Source organism: Danio aesculapii, chromosome 3 (genome assembly GCF_903798145.1).
Source record: "Danio aesculapii chromosome 3, fDanAes4.1, whole genome shotgun sequence".
NCBI lineage: Eukaryota > Metazoa > Chordata > Actinopteri > Cypriniformes > Danionidae > Danio > Danio aesculapii.
Window position 1 is genome coordinate 31,144,633 of NC_079437.1, and position 22,291 is coordinate 31,166,923.

The 22,291-nt window shown below is 36.2% G+C and overlaps 2 protein-coding genes and 1 long non-coding RNA gene across 3 annotated transcripts; 2 read left to right on the plus strand and 1 right to left on the minus strand.

Annotated features, from left to right (window-relative positions):
• Window positions 1-65: 65 nt before the first annotated feature.
• On the plus strand, window positions 66-8,978 carry lin7b (lin-7 homolog B (C. elegans)). Its single transcript, XM_056453664.1, has 6 exons — window positions 66-334; window positions 1,662-1,780; window positions 4,464-4,535; window positions 4,616-4,825; window positions 6,445-6,608; window positions 8,183-8,978. The coding sequence occupies exons 1-6, from the start codon at window positions 259-261 to the stop codon at window positions 8,202-8,204; spliced, it is 663 nt and encodes a 220-aa protein (XP_056309639.1). The 5' UTR covers window positions 66-258; the 3' UTR covers window positions 8,205-8,978.
• A 910-nt stretch (window positions 8,979-9,888) lies between these two features.
• zgc:193811 (uncharacterized protein LOC559801 homolog) lies at window positions 9,889-15,680 on the plus strand. Its single transcript, XM_056453663.1, has 5 exons — window positions 9,889-10,079; window positions 10,741-10,920; window positions 11,011-11,127; window positions 12,971-13,059; window positions 15,248-15,680. Exons 1-5 carry the CDS (start codon window positions 9,990-9,992, stop codon window positions 15,597-15,599), a joined length of 828 nt encoding a protein of 275 aa, XP_056309638.1. The 5' UTR covers window positions 9,889-9,989; the 3' UTR covers window positions 15,600-15,680.
• On the minus strand, window positions 15,579-22,268 carry LOC130221262 (uncharacterized). The gene is made up of 3 exons (XR_008836269.1): window positions 22,209-22,268; window positions 21,882-22,028; window positions 15,579-16,184 (listed from the first exon to the last, which is right to left on the minus strand). It is a non-coding gene; the product is annotated as an uncharacterized LOC130221262 (long non-coding RNA).
• Window positions 22,269-22,291: the final 23 nt, after the last annotated feature.

Below are 22,291 nucleotides of genomic sequence, written 5' to 3' on the forward strand. Positions count from 1 at the left end.
CATATCTTACGGTGTTAAACGAGTTTGTGGGTTGCAAAAACGACTTGAACTCGCGCCTGTGACGTGGTCTTGCGTCATCCAGTAAGCTGCCGCTCTGTACGAGCGCTCACACTCGCGCATCTCGCATCAGAGCTGGTTTGTCTGCTCCTTCAGTATTGTTTTTATTTACTTGAAATCTTTTCCCAAGTATTTCTTTTGCAATTTTATTTTGGTATAACGTCGCTGAAAGCGGTTCAGTCCTCCACTGCAGCAGTCTTCATGATGTCATCGTATTATCATACGGGGAAAGAGGTGGACATGGCGGCGATGACAGAACCGCTGTGCTTGGAAAGAGGTAATGTTCTTGGTTCTCTTCGTTATGTGCAAGCCACAGAGAGTGGCGTTGTGCAAATATTGAAGCCGATAGCTTTGCTAATGCGCTCGCTGGTTCTTGCGTCTGTGAAAACATGCAGCAGTAGTGACCGCTGAGAGGCGCACAGTCTCCATAATATGAATGAATGGATGTGCCCCCCCGCCCCCTCTCCGTCCCTCACCCCACAGTAGGGTGTGCTAGTGTTTGTGTAAGGCTTGGAATTTATTGAATATAATAAAAAGACAAAACAAGGCCATATGGGTGTTTTAGACGGAATACTAATTTTATACATACGAGCTTGTTTTGTATCAGTGATGGTCATATTTACAGTGAAAGCGTTTCAGATACAGCACGTAACTGGGTGTTTCTGATGTTTAAAGACACCTGTAAAACATTGCATTCCTGATAAACTGTTATAAAATTATGTATAGTAATTGTCAGAAAATTGGTTCTAAGTATCGAAACATTTAAATTGTATAATAAAATTTAACTCAATTATAAATTCAAATTTTTTTCTTTTGAAATCATGTTTTGTACAATGATCTACAGTAGTTTGATCAAAAAATCAACTCCATCACCCTCAAGTCATCAAACTTTTTTTTTTTTCCTCTGTTGAACCGAAAGTATTTTGAAGAATGTTGGAAACTCTTGACTTTGGGGAAACTATTCCTTTAAGACTCACGTTGCAGCTTCAAATTCATTCATTTTCACCTTAGTCCCTTTTATTAATCAGGGATAGCCACAGTGGTATGAACCGCCAACTTATCCAGCATATGTTTTACATAGCAGAGCCCTTCTAGCTGCAACCCATATGGCCAATTTAGTGCATTCAGTTCACCTATAGGGTATGTCTTTGGACTTGTGGGAGAAACCCACGCCAACACTGGGAGAAGATGCAAACTCCACACAGAAGCGCCAATTGATTCAGCTAAGGCTCCAACCAGCGACCTTCTTGCTGTGAGGTGACAGTGCTACCCACTGCGCAACCTGCAGCCTCAAATTATTTTAAATCCTTAAACTTTTCTATTATCACAGGTTAAGTCTCGTTCCTCAGCAAGAACTTCATTATAATTCAAAATAAATATAGATTATTATCACTTTGTTTGTTTTAATATGTGCAAGCTAAAATAGTTTAATTTATAAATGTTTATTATGAGTGAAAATAACTTTAATTTTTCACATTATTTGAAAAATTAAAGTAAATATGTATTTTTCTATGTATTTAAAAACACTTTTGTATGTTTAATTTGCTGCATACACCAACATGTCTATGACCTGTATGTTTCTATAATGTTGAATTCCCCTGCAGATGTCTGCAGAGTGATTGAATTGTTGGACAGACTGCAAAGAAGTGGTCAGCTTCCTCCTCCCAAACTCCAGGCTCTCCAGAGAGTCCTTCAGAGCAAATTCTGTGCTGCCATCAGAGAGGTGAAACATTTCCTCTGTCCTTCAAACATAAGGATGCTTGACTAGTAATAACTCATTCTTGTGCTTCTAATTGGAGTGTGTCGCAATTGTGAGAAATGTAATAATTCTATCCTTTTTCTTGTATTGATTTCACAGAACACTAATGGATATATGTAACTAGGTATTCAGTTAAGGTTTGAAATGCTGAGAAAATGCCTGTCATCACATAAGACGGCACTGTCCTTTTCCTCCTCCACGAGTCTGTTTTTCTCCTCTCAGGCAGAACGGCATTCCACTGTTCCTCCTCCTGAATGACTCACTTTCCTGCCTCTTTGAGACGGCATCTCACTTCAGCTTTGTTGTCTCACTCCTTGACTTGTGATAATGGGTTCCAATAACAGGAGTCCAGTCTGTTCACATCTCATTCACACGAGTCAAACATTCTTTTACAATTATGCAGTCTTGTCACACTAAAGTTTTCACGTGTCCTTCTCTCCATTTGGCTTACATAATTGGCATGTTGGCGTTTGCATGAAAATATGATGATGACATTTTAAAACATGACCAATATTATCTGTTTTAATCGCAGAAGTCAAATGAACTGAGATTCTTGTGGAATCAGGGTTTCTTTCGTCTATTCCATATCTGTTTACAAACAAAAAAAAAGGAATGCACTGCCTACATGTTTCTATCTATCTATCTATCTATCTAAAAATAGGAGGAAATAAAATAAAAACAAATGGTACCCTTTGTTCTAGCCTCAGGGCCCATTGTGTTATTCTGGTCCTGCAGAGAACTATTTAAAAAAAAAACTAAACAATAAAAAAATGCTTATTAAACTATATTTATTCTTATTATTATTATTTAGGCCTACAGTAGCTCTGAAACAATCATGCAAACCAGGTTCTGCTCTGAAATGGGCATCTTTGCTCAGCATCAGGTGCATAACAGCAAGACGTCTGGCAGCAAACTATGACCTTTTTTTTTTAATAACAAATGTGTAAAAATACTGCTAATTTGTTTTTATTTAATTTATGCTTGCATAATGAACGTAAGCCTGCTAACTGATCAAATGATAGAATATATAAACTCAGTTTATATATATAATTAATTTTGCATTCGCAGAGGAGTGTTTTTTTTAGGGTGACGCCACAAGCCCAATCAGAGGAAAGTGCATTTCAGCACTGCCTACATCTGTATAATGAATTAATATTTTTTTGAAATAATAAAGTCGTTTATCCATTTTCCTACCCCAAATCAAAAAATAAAAAATTTGAGCTAAAATCTTTTTTATTTTTATTTTTTTTATTTTTTATTTTTTGAAAACAAAAATGGAATGGACAGAAGATACCCTGATTTTGTGAAGAGTAAGTATATTAAAATTGGTATCAGGTCAGCAAAGAAAATAGTGAAATACTTACAATCCTCTTGATTCTATATTGAAATGTCATTTTTGTTAAACTTTTGTAATTGATTTTAAGTTATTTTCCACATCGTAAAATTAAGCACATCCGCAGTCTGTCAATCATAACTGAAATCTATTTTATGGTCACTTGTTTATGGTGCCACTGATCACATTGTCAAATTCACTAAATATACCCTCAGATAGTGATCTAGATCGCACTGTGTAGCATGAAGGTTTTGTTATGTCAAGGTATTATTTTGCAATATTTGCTGTTTTATAAATTATACCATCAAATAAAGTCAATAGCAAATGTTATAACTGACAGTTCACCCTAAAATGTCATCCATTTACTAATTCTCTGCTTGTTTCAAATCTGAGTTTCTCACTTCTGAACATAAAAGAAGAAATTAAAAACTAATTATTGTAGGTCTTTCGTTGTAGTGAAAACACTATAGAGGTCTACTATTAAAAGTCAGTGTTTCTTATCCAAAGATCTGTAATGGGCGAGACAGACAAAGGAGACATTCGAAACATGCAGTGTTGGTGGTTATCCAGAAACATGGTTGAGAAACACTTCTGTAGGTAACTTCACATGTTTGGATCAAGCACAGGATGAGTAAATGGCAAAAATTAAATTTGAGTGAACTGTAATTAAAAGGTTAGTTCACCTAAAATAAAAATAATTTTATTACTCACCTTCATGTCATTTCAAACCCTTGAGACCTTCGTTCATCTTCTGAACACAGGTTAAGATATTTTAAGTGAAATCTGAGAGCTCTCTCATCCTCCATAGACTGCAACGTTCCAGACAAAGTCCAGCAAAAAACATCCTCAAAACAGACCACTTGCCTTCAGGTGTTCAATCACTATATTATCAAGCTATAAGTATACTTTTGTGCACACATAAAACAAAAATAATGACTTGGTTCAACCATTTCTTCTCAGTGTCAGTATATTGCGCATTCACAACATGTACTTTTCACATAAAATATCTTAATTTGTATTCTAAAGTTGAACAAAGGTCTCAGGGCTTTGGAATGACATGAAGGTGAGTAATTAATAACATAACTTTGTCAACTAACACTTTAATGTGTGCATTATACATTACGTGTGCACATTTAAATATGAACTGAACCAGATTTGTAGGATATCTTTTATTTAAATAAATTATTTAATGATCATCAAAGAAGTATTTAATTTAATAATGTTTGTTATATATGTGAAATGCTACAATCTCACTATAAACTACATTTATGCTGTTGAATATCCATGCCCATTCTTTTTTTTTTTTTTATATAGGTCTACGAGCAGCTTTATGATACGTTGGATATTGTCGGTGGCCCTGAGGTTCGAGCTCAAGCCACTGCCAAGGTAACTTTTTAATTTTAACTTTTACTGTTAAACAAGAAAGTTCATAGACATCATAACTAATTTCTGGTCTCTTCTTTCAGGCAACTGTAGCTGCATTTGCCGCAAGTGAAGGTCATGCACACCCAAGAGTGGTTGAACTCCCTAAAACAGATGAAGGGCTTGGGTTCAACATCATGGGGGGAAAAGAACAAAACTCTCCTATTTACATCTCCAGGGTCATTCCAGGGGGTGTTGCTGACCGACAGGGTGGCCTGAAGAGAGGAGATCAACTACTTTCTGTTAATGGAGTGGTATGTTGGCACAGTATCATTTTGAAACTTATAATTTGGCTGTTAGGTTTTTGTAACAGACCATGGCCTTGATTTTTCAACTGTCATGAAGCTCCCTTGTTCCACCTCTGATTTGGAAAAAGGGTTTGCCAACTGTGATCAGATGGGAGACTAGAGTGTTGAAAGAGGGACGGGATCATCTTGTGCTGTTTTTATTTTTTTTTATTTTACATGTTTATTGTTTATAAGTTATAATCAGGGTGTCCGCGGGGTCTTAAAGTTTTAAATTTCTGAAACAATTTTAGGCCTTAAAAAGTCACTGAAATATATTGTGTTGTAGGTCTAAATAATTTTAAATGGGTATTAATTTCCCTATGTCCAAGTAAAGCTACCCAATCTGGCCAACACCCAATCATCTTTTATCCATCTCAAAACTTTTTTTTTATTGCAAAGAGATACAATTCTCAACAGCTGTTAGACATTTTACAGCAAATTCCCCAAATTAAATTCCCTAATCAGGGAAAGCAAACTAAAGCAACACATTCCTTTACATCAGTGTTTCTCAACTATGTTCCTGGAGGACCACCAGTTCTGCACATTTTCCATGTCTCCTTAACCAAACACCTCTAATTCAGATCATCAGCTCATCAGCAGGGACTAAAAGACCTGTAATGGGTTTGACAGACAAAGGAGACATCCAAAACATGCGGTGTTGGTGGTTCTCCAGGAACGTGGTTGAGAAACACTGCTTCACATGATCTTTCATTAATACAAAAACTATTTACAAAAGTGACCAGACCTTCAGAAAAGATCCTTAGTGTTTAGCCCTGCATACAAGTCTAAAATTTCATTTATAATGGTCTTAAAAGGGTCTTTAAAAGTCTTAAATTTGATTTGAAGAAACCTGTAGAAACCCTGATAATTTACAAGTTATTGTTTATCAGTAACCGTAATGATATAACTTTTAAAAATATATTCACATAAACACACATGCACACAGTGTGTTCAGCCTAGTATACAGCATGGTTTTTAATATTAAGTATGTTCTGTAAATACAGATCATAAGTTGTGTGTGTGTGTGTGTGTGTGTTTATCATTAGACTCAGTTTTTAGAAAGTAACAGTGTAAATGCTAAGTGTACTAGGATTAAATGGTTTTTATTATAGATTACACTTTATTTTACTTTAGCAAGGTGCTAATGTCTAATCTGATTCAATGATTTATTCTAAGCTAAGATAAAGTGCTCCTGCCACACCTGGAGATTGGTTGAATGAAAGGAAAAATAGTAAAAGTAAACTGTTCAACACTAGGGTAACTTGTTAAATGAAGTGAAATAAAAGTGGAGTTTTCCTTTAATACCTTTAGCTAAGTGAACTACTAATTTGTGTTTATTAATAGTTAGGTTAATATTGAAATGAGTATTGGGTAGGATTAGGGATGTAGAAGTACAAACAAACCTTCAATATCTTGGTAACAGGCCAGTGATCAGGTAAAAATTATTAGTGGCAATTGGTATTTAAGCAAAAGTGCAAAACAAAGTTGTTGTTTTTTGTTCTTGTTGACCAAGACCAAACAAAGAGAGAATCAAAGTACATGTTTGCAAACTTTTTAAATGGTCTTTAATCATTGATTGTGTGTAGAGTGTTGAAGGAGAACACCATGAGAAAGCTGTAGAGCTGCTGAAGGCTGCGCAGGGCTCGGTGAAGCTGGTAGTGCGTTACACCCCCAAAGTCCTAGAAGAGATGGAGGCCAGGTTTGAGAAGATGAGAAGTGCCAGAAGACGCCAGCAACACACCAGTTACTCGTGAGTGGGATTCTCCCTCCCCCTGTTTTGTTTTACATCAGTAGCTGAAGAAATTTGTTTTGTTTTTTTCTTGAGGCTTTATATGATTTTAAGTTTATTTTATCAAAGGAAAATGTGCATTTATTTGATTAAAGAAGTACAGTAGAAAAAAATGATATTAATTATTGCAGTTTAAAATATCTTTATTTTAAAATTTCTATTTTCCTGACATTGCTGGTTTTGCAGTATTATGTGGAGACCCGGAAGGCACGTGATGGGGGGAAAAAAAATAGTGATAAGACGATATTTTTTTATAGTTTTTGCATTCCCTCGCAAAGATGTTTTGCATTACCTCGACATGTTTACATAGTATTATTATTATTATTATTATTATTATCATTAAGTACATTTGTCTGTTTAAACACACCCAAATCCCAAAGTGTCCTGCGCTTTAGCTCCTCTTTAAATGGTGTGTACAGAAGCTGATCTGGGATCAGTTTATCATACAGAGAGCGTCCATCAGTCAGCACTTATACATTCATTTTGCATGAATGCAGACTTTTTTTTTTTATTGATTTCAGCGTGCTTTCAAGATTAAAAATAGGGGAGAAATATGGAAAATGCTTAAACTGGATGGATAGATTGGTGAAATACGGGAGACTGGCAAAAATGGGAGAGTTGGCATGTATGAAGTGAACAGGAAGTGTTTTTGGAATAACAGTTTTACGAGATACTGCAAAACATCTTTGTGAGGGAATGCAAAATGTTTCGAGGAATGCATAAACTAAAAAACAATATATATTTTCTTATCACAGTGTTTTTTTTTTGTTTTTTGTTTTTCTCTTCCCACCCATTTTTTTTCCCCACCATTATGTCCCTTTCGGGTCTTTGTAGTATCATGACTTTTAGAAATCATTCTAATATCTTGATGAGCTCAAGAAACATTTTCAGTGTTTAAAACAGCGTTTAGTGTTGTTGTTTTTTTTTTTTTTTTAATGAAACTATTGTTTACTTTTTTTTTTTTTTTGCTGTCACATTTTAATGGAAAGTTTAATTAGAATATTTCTGACTGTAGTTTTTAGAAAAGTTTTTGTAGTTCTTATGAGATGAGAACTTTTGAATGGCAATTGAAATAAAAAGCTTTTTAGTTTATTTACCTTTTTCAGTTAACCCACCCCCCCCCACCCCCCACCCCCCATTTGCGGCTAAATAAATGATTGTGCTGCTTTTTGTTTACATGTTTCTTTGAATACTAAGAGCAAATAAAAATAGGAATAAACTAATCCTTTATAACAAATGTTTTACTCTCACTTTTGATTCATTTTAAAAGGTCCTGCATCTTTACTGAATGAGTGTTAACTTCTTTTAAGACAAACAACTGTATCAACCTCAAACTTGTGAATGTTTTATATGAAACATTATTTTTCATTTTTGAAATTAAAATACTCTTTGCATACTATTCAATATAAAAACTAATTGCCAGTTGAATGAATTCAAATCATTGTCATTTGTAATGAAATGTGGTATAAGGTAATAAAATGTGCATGTTTGTATCGTTTTGTTTAATTTCCCCACTGTCGTCTTTTCGCCCACAGGTCTTTGGAGTCCAGGGGTTAACCAAACCTACCTTCCGACTGGCCTGCTGATCCTTTCTCCCATCCTTCCAGCTACTGTAGGATGCCAGAAACCCAGAGGAGATCAGTGTAGACTACCCTTAGATATTTATATGTTAGTGGAACGATCTCAAAACATGTAGACCTCAAATATACTCTTTTTGTCCCTGGCCATGCGGAGGAAGCGACTGCATAGTGCATATCTGGTGTGTCTTGAGTCTGATTTTTCTGTTGTGTTCTTATGTGGAACCTCCGACCTGTGATACACTGGAGAGTTATTTGTGTGTCTTTTAGCACAGAAAAAAGCTTTAAAATTGGCTGGATTGTGCAAATAGCACTTAATGTGTACTTGTAGGACTTTGTGTTTTTACCGTAGGATTATTGATGATCTGATTGGCATGATGGATCCTACCTAGACCATTATTCATTCATTTATTCACCTTACAGAGTCTGTGTTTCAGAAAACATACATTGACAATAGTGTTACACCTATGCATCCCATTTAGAGTATGTGCGTATTCTTGGATCACATGCTCTACTTCAGGAGTATGCAAGCATTTTAATTGTAAAAGACACTTCCTGAATGAGACGATCGCTCTGTACTAAGCATGAACAGACTGCTCTGTACGAAGCACGCCATACTCTCGTACGCTCATCATGAAACTTGTGCTGCTATGAGTGGCTTTGCGCTGCCAATCATAGTGCCTATGTTCAATGATTGAATTTTTGAGTTTATTTCTATATTTATTCATACATTAAAACTGACAAAGTCATTTAATTGTCTGGTGTTAGTGTTTTAAATGTTTACAGTAATAACTGAACAAGCACACTGTGATACAATATAATGAGAGAGACGAATGAAAATATATAGGTGGTTTACTTCACATTGAATTGCTTGATAGGTGTGGTTTTCCAGAACGTCTTACAAACGAGAATAATAGAAGTAATCAAAGCAAGGAAAGAACTGAAATGAAGGATAAAAGTTCAAGCATTTGTACCTAAATGTATAAGAACAGAAAATGGATAAGTGTTTTTAGTTTTAGTTTTTAGTAAAAGGAATGATGACAAAAATAAGACGAATCCCTGTTTCTTAACTCAGACAACAGAAGCAATCAGAATGAACAAAGGAGCAATGATACATGATATAAATAGTAAAAACAAAGAATCTAAGATGTTAGTGTTAGTTGTAAATTAGATTAATTCTATTTAATTATCTCTACGTTTTGAGACATCAAGATTGTCCACATTTACTCATCAGCAACCCTTCATATTTAATTTTTCATTATAGACTGTTCCTTTTGTATTAATCGGTGTGAGAATTGGTTTTGTAGAAAGGTTTGAGAAATTAATTGTCTTGAGTATCAACATTTACAAAAAAAAAATCTTAAAAGGTCACGTTTTTGTACATATTTTGCTGTGTGCTGTCAGATTTAAATGTTTTAATTTTAGCTTTAATGTTATAAAGAATTTAATATTAATTACTTAAAGTAATTTAAAATTATTTTTAAAAATCTAAGTGGAAGCAAATATTCTATAAGCCTTTTAAGGAGAGCCTAGTAACAGAACATGCTATTAACGTTATTTGTACCTTTGTACCTCGGCGATCTCGTTGCAAATAGGTTTCTATAGCAACAGACACTTGTAAACATTCCTATGGAGGTAGACCGCAGATGGCGCTTGCAGAGACCGACTGCTAGCAGTAGCTGCGTTAGCTTCACTTGTATAAATTTCGACGGGCAGGAGTTTATATTTGGTTGTTTATTTTGAGTTTATTGAGTACATTAAACTAATGGATAGCAACAAACCAAAGGTTCACACTAGCACCGCCATTGGACACGTGTATTGGCAGCTACCCCCTTTCTCTTTAAAAACTTGCAAGGTAAGAACGCACATCAAACTGTATTTATTAGCTGTAACGTTAGATAAATTAATTTCAATAACCCCTACAACAAAACATTATTAACCATGGTTAACGTTACAACAATTTTTATTACAGTATAGCTGCTTCTGCCCAAATTGAAATTTTATTAAAAAACGTGTTTAGGACACAAATGATGGCTATGTTTATATTTAAAGCAGTAATTAAGCCGTACTATCACTGTTTTTCTTGTCAATTAAGAGTTTAGTTGTACAATGCAACACACTGTGCTTATGAAAGACAAATAATGTTCATAATTTCAGAAACCTCACGGTTAAACTATTCCACACTTCACATTTCTTGTATGACCTAATCACAGCAAACAATTTAGTGTTTAATGGAAATCTAAACGTAGACAGCTAAATTAGACTATTCGTCAAATAGACAGATTAGACAGACTTTATATAGTCATTCCTTTCTGTTTATTTGAGGACTAGTCTAGTTTTGGCCTATTCTTAGACGTTTATTAGATTTTAACTGACAGCCCGAATTTAGCCAAGACGACTATGTTTAGACATCTATTAAACATCTTTTAAGAACAAAAAATTCTTGCTGGTTGATACACAATTGAAGAAATAAAATTTGACAATCTCTCTCAATCATCGTCTTGTGACTGTCCCAGAATGCTCCTCTTCCTCCAGTCCTCCAGCATCAGAACAGAGTCCCAGCCTCTGCTCACTTCTCTCTCACCTCGCACACAGAGCATGACAGAAAGCCACTAAATGGACTTCTGTACAATGAAATCCACTCTAAAGCCCCGGCACACTGGACCACACACTTCCTCAATGAACTGACCCAGACGGTAAGATGTGTGTGTGCGTGTTTGAAAGGCCTGGTGTGTTTGAAAGGATCTGTATGACTTCATGCCATTTTTATCTCTTTTTCTCTACAGCTTAGAGACCGTCCAACAGTGCGAGTGGTCTCAAACCACATCAGTGAAATGCAGGACAGATATAGAGGTCAAACTGCAGCATATGAACCTCAGGCTGAACATTATAGCAAGATGCAGGTGAGAAAAAGATGATGAAAATTGTGGACTATGCACACTATGGTATGGACAAAGTCATACACAGTGCTCAGCATATTTAAGTACACCCCTCACAAATCTATCTTTTAAATGTATATTTTTAATAGAAAGCTATACAATATTATATTTTTTGCATAAACATTAGATTAGTCAGTACCAAAGCCAAATCTGCTTGTCTAGAGCTTATCTAACAAAAGAACTTACGATAACGGTCCAAAAGCTAGTACACCCAAATTTATGTTATAGAAAAATATGAAATACAAATTTTAAAAAAGAGGAAAAATCAAGAGAAGCAAAAAAATGTAACAAATTAATAGAAATTTTGTAGGTTGTAATTTTTCTTTGCAATATTTTGTTTGAATTTAATTGTATTATGTTTCAATTTCTAAATATGTTCGATGACTAAAATATTATTTAATAATTATATCTGTTTAATAAATATGTTTTGGTTAAAAGCACCAATATACATTGCCCATATTCACTGAGAAATGGAGAAAAATATTCATTTTCACAATGGGGTGTAGGGCGGCACGGTGGTGCAGTGGGTAGCACAATCGCCTCGCAGCAAGAAGGTTGCTGGTTCGAGCCCCGGCTGGGCCAGTTGGCATTTCTGTGTGGAGTATGCATGTTCTCCCTGTGTTCCGTGGGTTTCCTCCGGGTGCTCTGGTTTCCCCCACAAAGTCCAAAAATATGTGGTATAGGTGAATTTTCTAAGCTGTATGTGTGTGAATGAGAGTGTTTGGATGTTTCCCAGTGATGGGTTGCAGCTGGAAGGGCATCCGCTGCGGAAAACATATGCTGGATAAGTTGGGGGTTCATTCCACTGTGGCGACCCCAGATTAATAAAGGGATTAAGCCGAAAGAAAATGAATGAATGAACAATGGGGTGTACTCAATTATGCTGAGGACTGTACATGTGTTGTACACACACACACACACACATAATATACAACTTTGAATTAAAAAAAAAAAATGTGTCAAAAAATCATTATGTCTTGTATAAATGTCTTATCTGCATTTACTTACAATTCTTCAGCTTAGTCCCTGATTCATCAGGGGTTTCCACAGCGGAATGAACCGCTGTTTACTCACCTATACACTCTAACAGTCACACTCATTTATTCACTATGGCCTGCTTTCAATTGGTGATAAAAACATGAACACATGAAGATAAAGTAAAAGGTTGTTCTTTAAAATAGAGGTTTGGTTCTTTCTTTTGATATATTCTCATATGTACATAGCTGAAGATATTCTGATGGCTGTAAAACATAGCTGCAAATGATCAAAAATGCTGACAGTGGCTGACAACAACAAAAAAAAACACTATTTTAATTCTTTATTCGAAAGTAAATATAATTGATCTTTTCACAAATAATACGTTCTTATTTTTCACCAGCATGCATCTTAGGTGTTGAGGACTAGTAGATCATTGAAAAAAATACTTAATTACCATTAAATTCTGTTACACTAATGAGACTTTTACTCAAGTGGTATTGAAATCAGTCACTTTTAACTTGTACTGGAATCTAAATTGTAAGGTCCTCTTTATAGCCCAGAATATAAGGCTAAACTGCACTATAAGAGGGCTTAAGAAGCCACACGATCCTCTTTTGAGAGTGGAGAATAGAAATGTATATTTAAAATGGTGGGGAGAAGGAAGTTTCAAATATCAATATTAAAACATGATAATTCATGCAAAGTATCTTAAGAGATGACTCGTTTAGCCATGAGGATTCATTCAGCATTGCTCCGCAGACAGCAGTTTTATCTCCACTGGAGCTTTTGGGCTGATGGAATGACTCACACTTCTCTTGATTTTATTCAGGCATTGTACAGACAGCTGGAAAGAGCTCAGGCGCTGAGACAGGAACCAGTCCAGAGCACAGCCAGGACGGACTTCAAGCACTTTCACAGGTAACTGTCCACCACAAGAGGGCAGTATGTACATGCTGCTGGATGAAAATGCTAATTCCGAGATCTGACGTCAGCACTGGTGTCTTCTCAAAAGTGGTGGTGGAGATCATTGAGATCAAAGGGTTTTCTGATCTAATTCTATTCAAACATAATTGGTAATATAATGTATGAGTAATATGTTTTTTAAATTCCATTAAAGCAAATCTTCCATCAGAGGTGATACAAATCTGTGATTGTGAATCACATTGTGACCTTAGTGAATCATTTGCAGTTGCAACTTTTGATTGTTGGTCATAGAGCCAGCCAACATTGCAAAACAAAAACATTGTGTGCTCGATGTCTAGTGTAACTGCAGTCTTAGAGTCTTCGTATTCATCTGGTCATTCACTTTAATGTGTTCATACTCTTAGCATGGGTTGTAATCTGATTCATTTGATCTGATTCAAAACAAATAATAAGGTGCCTAAAGATTAAAAAGCGAATCTTTTATGGCATATTTTGTGGTCCATGCAAAACAATGCTGTATTCTGAGCTAATCATGGTCATTGTATTAAACTTATGTTAAAAATATGTTATAAATGTATAAAGTAATCAAAATAGCACTATGAGTTCCTCTGTCACACAACTTTAGCAAGATGTATTTTCTGACAGATGAATTGAACTATAATGCGCAACATTCCAAGAAAAAAGCAGACATGCATGAAAAATCTGTTCTTTTTAAATGGTCGTATCTTGTTACGTCAAGCCTTCTTTTCAGTGTGGTTTGAAGTCTTTGGACTGTTTCATTAGTACTTCAGTTAATCAAAACCTCATCTCTCTCTCTTTTTTTTTTTGGTGCACATCAGAGTTCGATCCAAAGTTCATCTTAATCAAATCAAATATGCTGACATGCATTATAGGTATAGTTCACATTAATAATTTATTTTCCCTTTTGTCCTTCCAAACCTCTATGTATTCTATGTATTCTGCGGAATACAGTGATTTTTTTTTTTTTTGTATATCTGTATGTAGTGTTGTTCTGGACCTCATTTAATTTCATTGTATAAATGCTAATTTTCTTAAGTGTTACACACACTGTAAAACACAACAGTCAGCTTTATCAAATGCAATGAGTGTAGTTAACTCAAAATTGACTGAAAGTTAATTCTACTCATTTGAATAGAGTTTTGAACTTCGTGTTGAAGGCAATGAGTTAATTAAATACCACATCAACTTAAATGGAGTAGATTCATAGTACTCATATAGATTAGTTTTTTAACTCAAATGGTTTGTAGCAATTGGTTTTCTCAAATGGTTTGAGTTGCCTTAACTTATTGGGTTTTACAGTACTCAATTGATTTGAGTTCTCCATTTATTGGGTTTTACTGTGCTCAAATTGCTTCGTTTACTCAAATCGATTAAGTTTACAGTACTCATTAGGATTAGTTTTTGAACTTAAATGGTTTGTTGCAATCGGTTTCCTCAAACGGTTTGAGTTACCTTAACTTATTGGGTTTTACAGTGCAGAAGAAACAAAGCGGTATGTGTTTGGAACATCTTTAGTGTGAGTAAATCATGACAGCAGTTTTTGAGTGAATGATTCCTTTAATAATCTTTAGGTTTAGGGTTCGTCTGCTGCATTAGACAGTTATTCATGCTGGCCTGCTACAAGCAGATTGAAATGATATAGTGAAGCATAGCTCATCTCACCTTCTGGCCTGGCCTCCTGCACCTTGTCAGCTCTTGATTGGTGAGCTGTTCTCAAGGTCACAAATGCGTTTCGGCACTAATTCACACCTCTTCGCAGCAAGTTTATGTATGACTGTATAACATATGGCAAATTTCCCTTGCCATATACTTTTTCTGGCTGGTACATCTGCATTGCTGATTTTATAATTAAGAACTTAAATCCTCTTCTTGTCTTTTAGCTCTTTTATTGAGGGAGCAATGGTATGGCTTATGAGATGTATGTATGCTGTGGAATGAAGAGCTTTAATCTCAGAGGATTCACAATCTCCCAAATGTGTTTCTATTGACAAAGTAATATATGAGCTAAGTGAATGGTCAGCATATACTGTAGATAAGGCCAGAAGATAATGGACCTTAAAGTACATGCTTGCAATGTATTAATACTTTTCTGAGAGACTCATGCCTCCTCCCTCACTAAATCATTTTCTTTTTCTTAGTCATTGATAATCCTGTTTTTCAGGTCAGATTTGTCTCCTCACCCTGTCCTGGATGCAGCTACCATTAATGGGACCCTTACCAAGAGTGGAGCTCATAGCCGCCTTCCTGCGCACAAAGCTCCATCCACTTTATCATGTCAACCCCGGCTGCCACGCCTACCTCTGCCTTTGCCCCACAGGGGTAAAACTAGTCTCTATATGGACAGTTTTGCTGTACCTGTGCCTCCGCCAGCATCTCAAACCGCTATTGTTGCACAAAATGGGGGGAATCTGCAAGATGGTGGCAGAGGTCTGTTACAGGACATTTTAAGTGTTCCTAAAATGTACTGTACTGAGAATCAAACATATGGAAACAATAAGATGTCAGTGGTATAAGAACATAGACAAACTAGTGTTGGTGCTTTTATTTTCAGTTCTGCTATAATTGATCTGAACTTCAAAAAATGGTTTCATCAATATGGCTTAATTTCCATTCTTTCCTTTTGTCACTCAGAAATAAATGGAGAACAAAAGCATGTTTGAAGTGATTGGTGGAAACATGATTGATTTATTGATCTGGAACATGCGCCTATTTCTGGGTGTATGTGTGTATATATTATTTTTCCCTAAGGGGATAGTTTACTCAGCACTTTATGTCATACTGTCTTTGTTACAGCCTATTTTACCTTTTAAGTCCTTAATAATATTTAAAAAACAATAATTATTATAGGGTTAGGGTTTGATTATGAAAAATAAACATTTTGTGCTCTCATGAATTTTTTAACATATATGATGTTTTTTCTTCTGTGGAACCCAACAGAATTGGGTTCATAAAAAAAAAAAGCTGCAAGTAAAAAGGGAAGGCCAGGGAGAGCCAGAAATATCGCTGAACAGGCAGTTGGCTGCACACCTAGACAACCCATGAGGATTTCACAGTAGTGCGCACTTAAACACTACACTTCTTGTCCTCCCGAATCAAACCTAGAACAAAACAGAGAGGGTGGTAATGAGTAGAAAAAAAACTGAGTATACAGAACAATATTGCAATTTTGTCTAAATTTTGTCCCTTCTAGTATTTTTCACCTACTTGCACTTGCGACATTTCACTCTCCTCCCCCAGCTCAGTCTCTGGCAGGGTGCCAGAGAGCGAGTGAGACTGACTTAAGACCATATATGGGTGTTAAATGAATAATACTTGTTGGAAAGGTGACAACAAAGATGGTTTTTACGCTAATGAGGGTGGATTAATCATATAGATCAGTGTTTCTCAACCATGTTTCTGGAGGACCACCAACACTGCATGTTTAGATTATCTCCTTTGTCTGTCAACCCCATAACAGGTCTTTCAGTCTCTGCTTATGATCTGAAGCAGGTGTACTTGGTTAGGGAGACAGGGAAAATGTGCAGAGCTGGTGCTCCTCCAGAAACGTGGTTGAGAAACACTGCTTTATAGGACTATTAAAAATAGATAAAATGTTTAAGGAATGCCTAATAGTCTTAAAAGAATTAAAAGGACAATTATTATTGACCATGTCTAGACATCTATGACCTTTTTTTGTCCTCTGGTTATTTAGTTGCAGAAATGATTGTTTACAAAATGTATAAGATTGACATGAATATTCTAATCTAGGATATGATTTGTGATGCAAGCTAAATTAACATTATTTTCAAATGCTGATGTTTATTTTCAAAATATGATTTAATTTTTTTCAATATTTGCATGTTTTTTGTTTTGTTTGTTTTTTTGCCCTGCTGACACTATTTGATTTTCTTTGTTGAGTTTAATTGTGCATAAATACATCTGCCCTGCTTGTCCTAATTGGTATAGTTTTGCTGTTATTCACTCCTCACAGAAATACAGACTGCACTGTCTTGCTTGGAACACCCATAGGAAAGAGGATGTTGTCTGTGTGGAGTGGCCAGAGATGATTTACAGATAATTTATGAGCCCTGAAAAAAGCACACACACTGACCAAGGTAGACAACACACTCATGTTAACGGGTCTTTAAGAATGTTAGTGGAAGTAATCTATATATCTACGCCATTCACTCCACTTCCAGTATAACTGTAATGTTATATGCACATGCTGTTGCTGATTAGCTTGCTAATTTGCAAACTAGCAACATAGACGTAAACTTGCTCATTAATGTTCGTCAGTATGGTTTTCCCTTTTATTGTTTTGCTGTGATTGGTTTATTAATGTTTGTTGTTTTTATAAAGGGTTTTATAAACAAAACTGGAATAATGGTGTAAAAACGCGTCCCTGGACGAAATGCTGAAAATAGCGAGCGACAGGTTCCTTGGCTTGTATATGGTTAAATGGCACAGGGTGGGGTTTGGGGAGGGGGCACCAGCTGCCACCTTTCCCTTTAAAGAGCTGAAGGGAGGGAACAACACAGAGGGATCCCATGTCACCATTAGATTAGGACCAAATTGTGAGGAAATACAAATTTACAAAACAAAAACATCGACAGAGAGGTGAGGGGGGAAACGAACCGAAGAAATGAGAGGCAGTTTAAGGAATAACATTTCTAGTCGTGCCCGGCATGCTGCTTGTTCGACATAAATAATTTCAAACAGACCTCTCAGTCTGCAACTAAAGACCTGCTTACGGTCTTTTTAACCCTGGACAACGGGAACAGGTGAAGATACGGAAGAAAGGATGCTAAAACTGAGAAGAAAGGGATAGACTGTTAATGGAGTGACTGCATGAAGATTAAAGAAATAGAGAGAGAGGTGTTTCCCCGCTGCTCGTCTCGCTTGCTTGGATAATCTGTTTGGATTAGGGAATTTAAAACAATTGCTTGACATGACAGAAATGTATTTTTATTAGGCACAATCAATTGGATAATAGCAATGTAACACTCATGTATATACCGGTAATGATTTATTTAAGGAAAAGGGGTAGCAGAGTACAATATAGGTTATATTTATATATTTATTACAGACTAAAATTTCATATCACTAAAGACATCACACACTATAGCACGATTTGAACCGACAGGTGTTGTAGCAAGACTATATTACATTATTTATAACTGTAGCCATTTTGAGGGAAACGGAGTCATATGTTTAATTATACTGCACAGTCATTCGGACACCACGCCGAGAGGATCCCTCAGCTCAATCAGAAAACAATAAATTCCACGTAGCATTTGTGTGCGTTCGTGTGTGTGTGTTCAGCAACACGCACACTGCACGCACGCAACAGAGCCAGAGCCAAAGCGAGTAAGTAGCCTATGTGATGTTATAGGTGTTTGTGCTGTGTTGTGTCGTGATCTTGTGCACAAGTGACAAAATAGCGCTTTTTTAGTTTTTATTTCTGTGTACCCGGTGCACCGATGCAAAGCAGGCCTGACTCTACCCTCTGTCTGCGCCAGCCAACAAATTCAACAAGTAGTAGCCAGGTCTACTTTGTTTTTGCCTCTTGAATTAGTGTGCGAATTACGAAAGCAATTTGATGGGCTTGGTCTGACCGCCTTAACACAAATAAAAAGTAGTATATGGAGTATTTCTGTACAATTTAAAATGCGCCAAAAGACGTTCGTGATTATCTTCCGTCTTATTAATATGTTTGTTATCTCGCAGATTATCACTGCTTAAGGTGTACAAAAAGTGACAGAACTGTAAACTCAGTAATTCGCACACTGACTACTTTTCCCTTATTATTTTAAACGTTTATTACATGTGTGTTACTTTATTTTTGGTTGTCAGTTCAACAAATATATGGACGTCCCACAACGATTGGTGTCTGATTTTTTTTCACCCCACAGTCATGTCAACTTGATAGGTGATGGAATATGTATGTAGATGTATATGTATATGTATGTTTTCAGTATGCTAGCATAAACAACATTATTTTTTATACCTGTCTGCTCACTTTTTCATCTTGTTTATTTGAGAGTAGATAAGTATGTTAGGGAATTCAGTGTTCTTAATACATAAGCAGTTTGTATTTTTAAAAATTTTTGCTTGTGGCATTGTTGTTGACCAATAGTGGGTGAAACATAGCTAGCTTTTCTGTGGCAAATACAAACCAAACTCTGTCAACGCTTGCTTTTTGACTGTGGATGGATCTTCTTCATCCTCCTGTTTCCCCCGCATCATTTGTTAGTAACATTTAGTGCATAGGTCTCAAACTCGATTCCTGGAAGCCCGCAGCTCTGCACGGTTTTGCTCCAATCCTAATCAAACACAGCTGATCAAACTAATCAAGGTGTTCAAAAGACTACTAGAGACTTTTAATCAGGTGTGAGTTGGAGGTAGTTGAAGCTAAACTATGCAGAGCTGTGGCTCTCCATGAATTGAGGTTGAGACCATTGATTTAGTGAAAGGTTAACTTCTTTTTTTTACTGTTTCATGTCAAATTCTGAAACAGTCAAGATTAAAACCCATAAAAGCATGCAAAATATGTCACATTTTGAGTATTTTTTAAAATTGTACTTATGTGCGGTTTTAATTGCTGATATGTACACTTAGAGCTTTTCAGAGTACGCTTAGCCCCTGTTCTTACTTGGTCCCACTTTTAACCCAGGGTGAACATCGCACTTGTAATGCCACTTTTATTGCTGACCCCTGTATTGTGGTGACAAATGTGCAGTCAGCTTAAAACAAAGTGGTGTTAGAATATTATGGCTGGAATGTTAGCACCTGACAACAGTCACCAGTAGGCATGGGCCGGTATAATATTCTGATGGTATGATAACCTTGGATAAAAATATCACGGTATCATGGTACTGTTATTACTGCTCTAAACTATATATATTTTTTAAAAAATGTCTGGGTAAAAAAAAAACTTTGTTTCCCCCTTTGAACACAATATGTTTTATTTTTTGAAAGATTTATAATATTTTGGAACAGTAAACATGCAGGCTTAATAATTCATCAGTAATTCATTGATTTATGATTCATAAATCAATTAGTCTTGATTAGTTTCAAAAACACAGATTTCTTTGCAATTTAAAATGGTATCTATTATATCCTTTCTGCTGAAGATACCATTGTCCTAAAAACAAACAAAAAAAATGTAAATAAAAAAATCTTAAACATACTTTAGGAACGGTATTACAGAAAATGTTGGCGGTTTTAAAACTTTGACTTTTCCAAACCGCGGTATACCTTGAAAACGGTTATCGTCCCATGCCTAGTCACCAGAACATAGTGCATTCTGATTGAAAATCTGAACTGAAGTGAATGTTCCAGTCCTACTTTTATAGTCAAAGAAAAATCATTGCTGATATATAATGCAAAGATGCACAATTCTAGAGCAATTATGCAAACAAATGAAATTTTGAGTTGAATCAAACATTTTATGCTTAAATCTCAAATATGACATTGAATACCCAGGATAAACTGACCCAGGATTCTGTTCAAGAGAGTTTAGAGTGACCTATGGTTAATTATTTAAAAAGCTCTTTTAGGCTCTAAAATGTACCTATTAATAAGTTTAAATATTAGTACTGTTTGATATTGAACCCAGTGACACCCTTTGTATGTTTTTAAATCTATAAACAATATTTTCAGTCTTGATTCCTTAAACATTTTGTTTCAGTCTTGTTTGCCTCCTGTAAACTTTCTTATCAGTTTCAGCAGTTCAACTTTTTCTGTTTGTTTCTCTCAGCCTCTGGGCCCTCCCTTTCTTTCTCCCTCCTTCACCCACTCGCATTCCATTGGCAGCTCCTTATTTCAAACCATTCACTCTCCTTCCTGCTGTTCCCCTTCCATGATTCTGCATCATCACAAATACACCCCTTTTTTCAGTCAGCATGACCCTCATCAAATCACCTGAGATGACCTTCTCTGTCCTCCGTCTTTTTTTTTCATCACCCTGCTCCATTCTTTCCCACCACTAAGAATAGTTTCCATCAAGTTCATGTGTGATTTGGCTTAACACAATTATATACCATCTCTCTCCGGCTTCATTCCCTGAGTACTTAATGGGGGACTATAAAGGGATGGTAATTAACCGGAGAGGGCATTTTTATTAATTAGGTTTTAACGAGAGCTGAGGCTGAGGTGGGGAGGAGGAGGGAGTGGGGTTATAACTATCTTAAGAACACTGTTAGTGCTAGATATGGGAATATAGTCATGCACGTCTTAATGCTGTCACTGTAAGATGAGTCCTCTAAGCCCCTTTCTATATCTCCTCTTCCTCTTTTGACTGAAAATATAGAGTGGGACCTTTCAAAAGGACTTCTCCGCAATCAGAGCTTAGTTTCAAAGCAGAGGTCGAAGCATGACTGATGACCTTCTAAGGATATTTCATATGTGCAAATGCTGTGTAACTTGGTCTCTGCAGAGCATAATTTTGTTTAGAGCTAATTAATAGTGCTGTGACATAGCCCTTTTTTTGCAAGCGTGTTTGTGTGCGTAAGCCTCCCTTCCAATTTATTTTCTTTTAGTGCTATTCCACAAGAGACATCAATATGAGCAACTCAGCCGAGAGTAGCTTAGTGCACACAAATAAGTGAGAGAGAGAGCGAGAGAAGGATTGCGAAAAGCTTTACAATCACTGCGCTCCAGCAGCGCCGCTAGAGGTTGCGATAATACCTGGTCAGTTCATATAAATCAGCTATTTCGTTAAGTGATTTCAGTCCATTAAACGCATGTACAGGCTGAAATGGGACGCAAACCTGCATGCAATGCATTGACAGATGGTTTGCATAAGGCATCCTTACCTCAGTCGGGGAGAAAGCTTGAAGAGGAGGGGGTACTGCAGTATTTGGTGTTGTGCAGTTTCTCAACGAGTCCTCTAGGTGGCCTTTGAGCACCGCTGAGCTTCAACTGCAGTGGGATAGCAAGTAGAAAAATCCAAAGAAGCTTCACTGCACCAGACACAGAGAGAAAGGGAGTTAGAGCACAGGTACAATGCAGAAGCACTACAGCACATACTGAAGCATAGCAGCAGAAACGGTTCACTTCTCCTATATTAGCGCATGTATATATCACTTCTCTTTGACAATGTTTCTATAAACTGAATAATTTATGAATGGAGCTTCATTTACCTTTACTGCAGTCATTCCTTCACTTTCCTCTCTGTGGCCGTAACCTGTTCTCTTCTCGCTCTGTCGGCATAGTGCTGTTATCT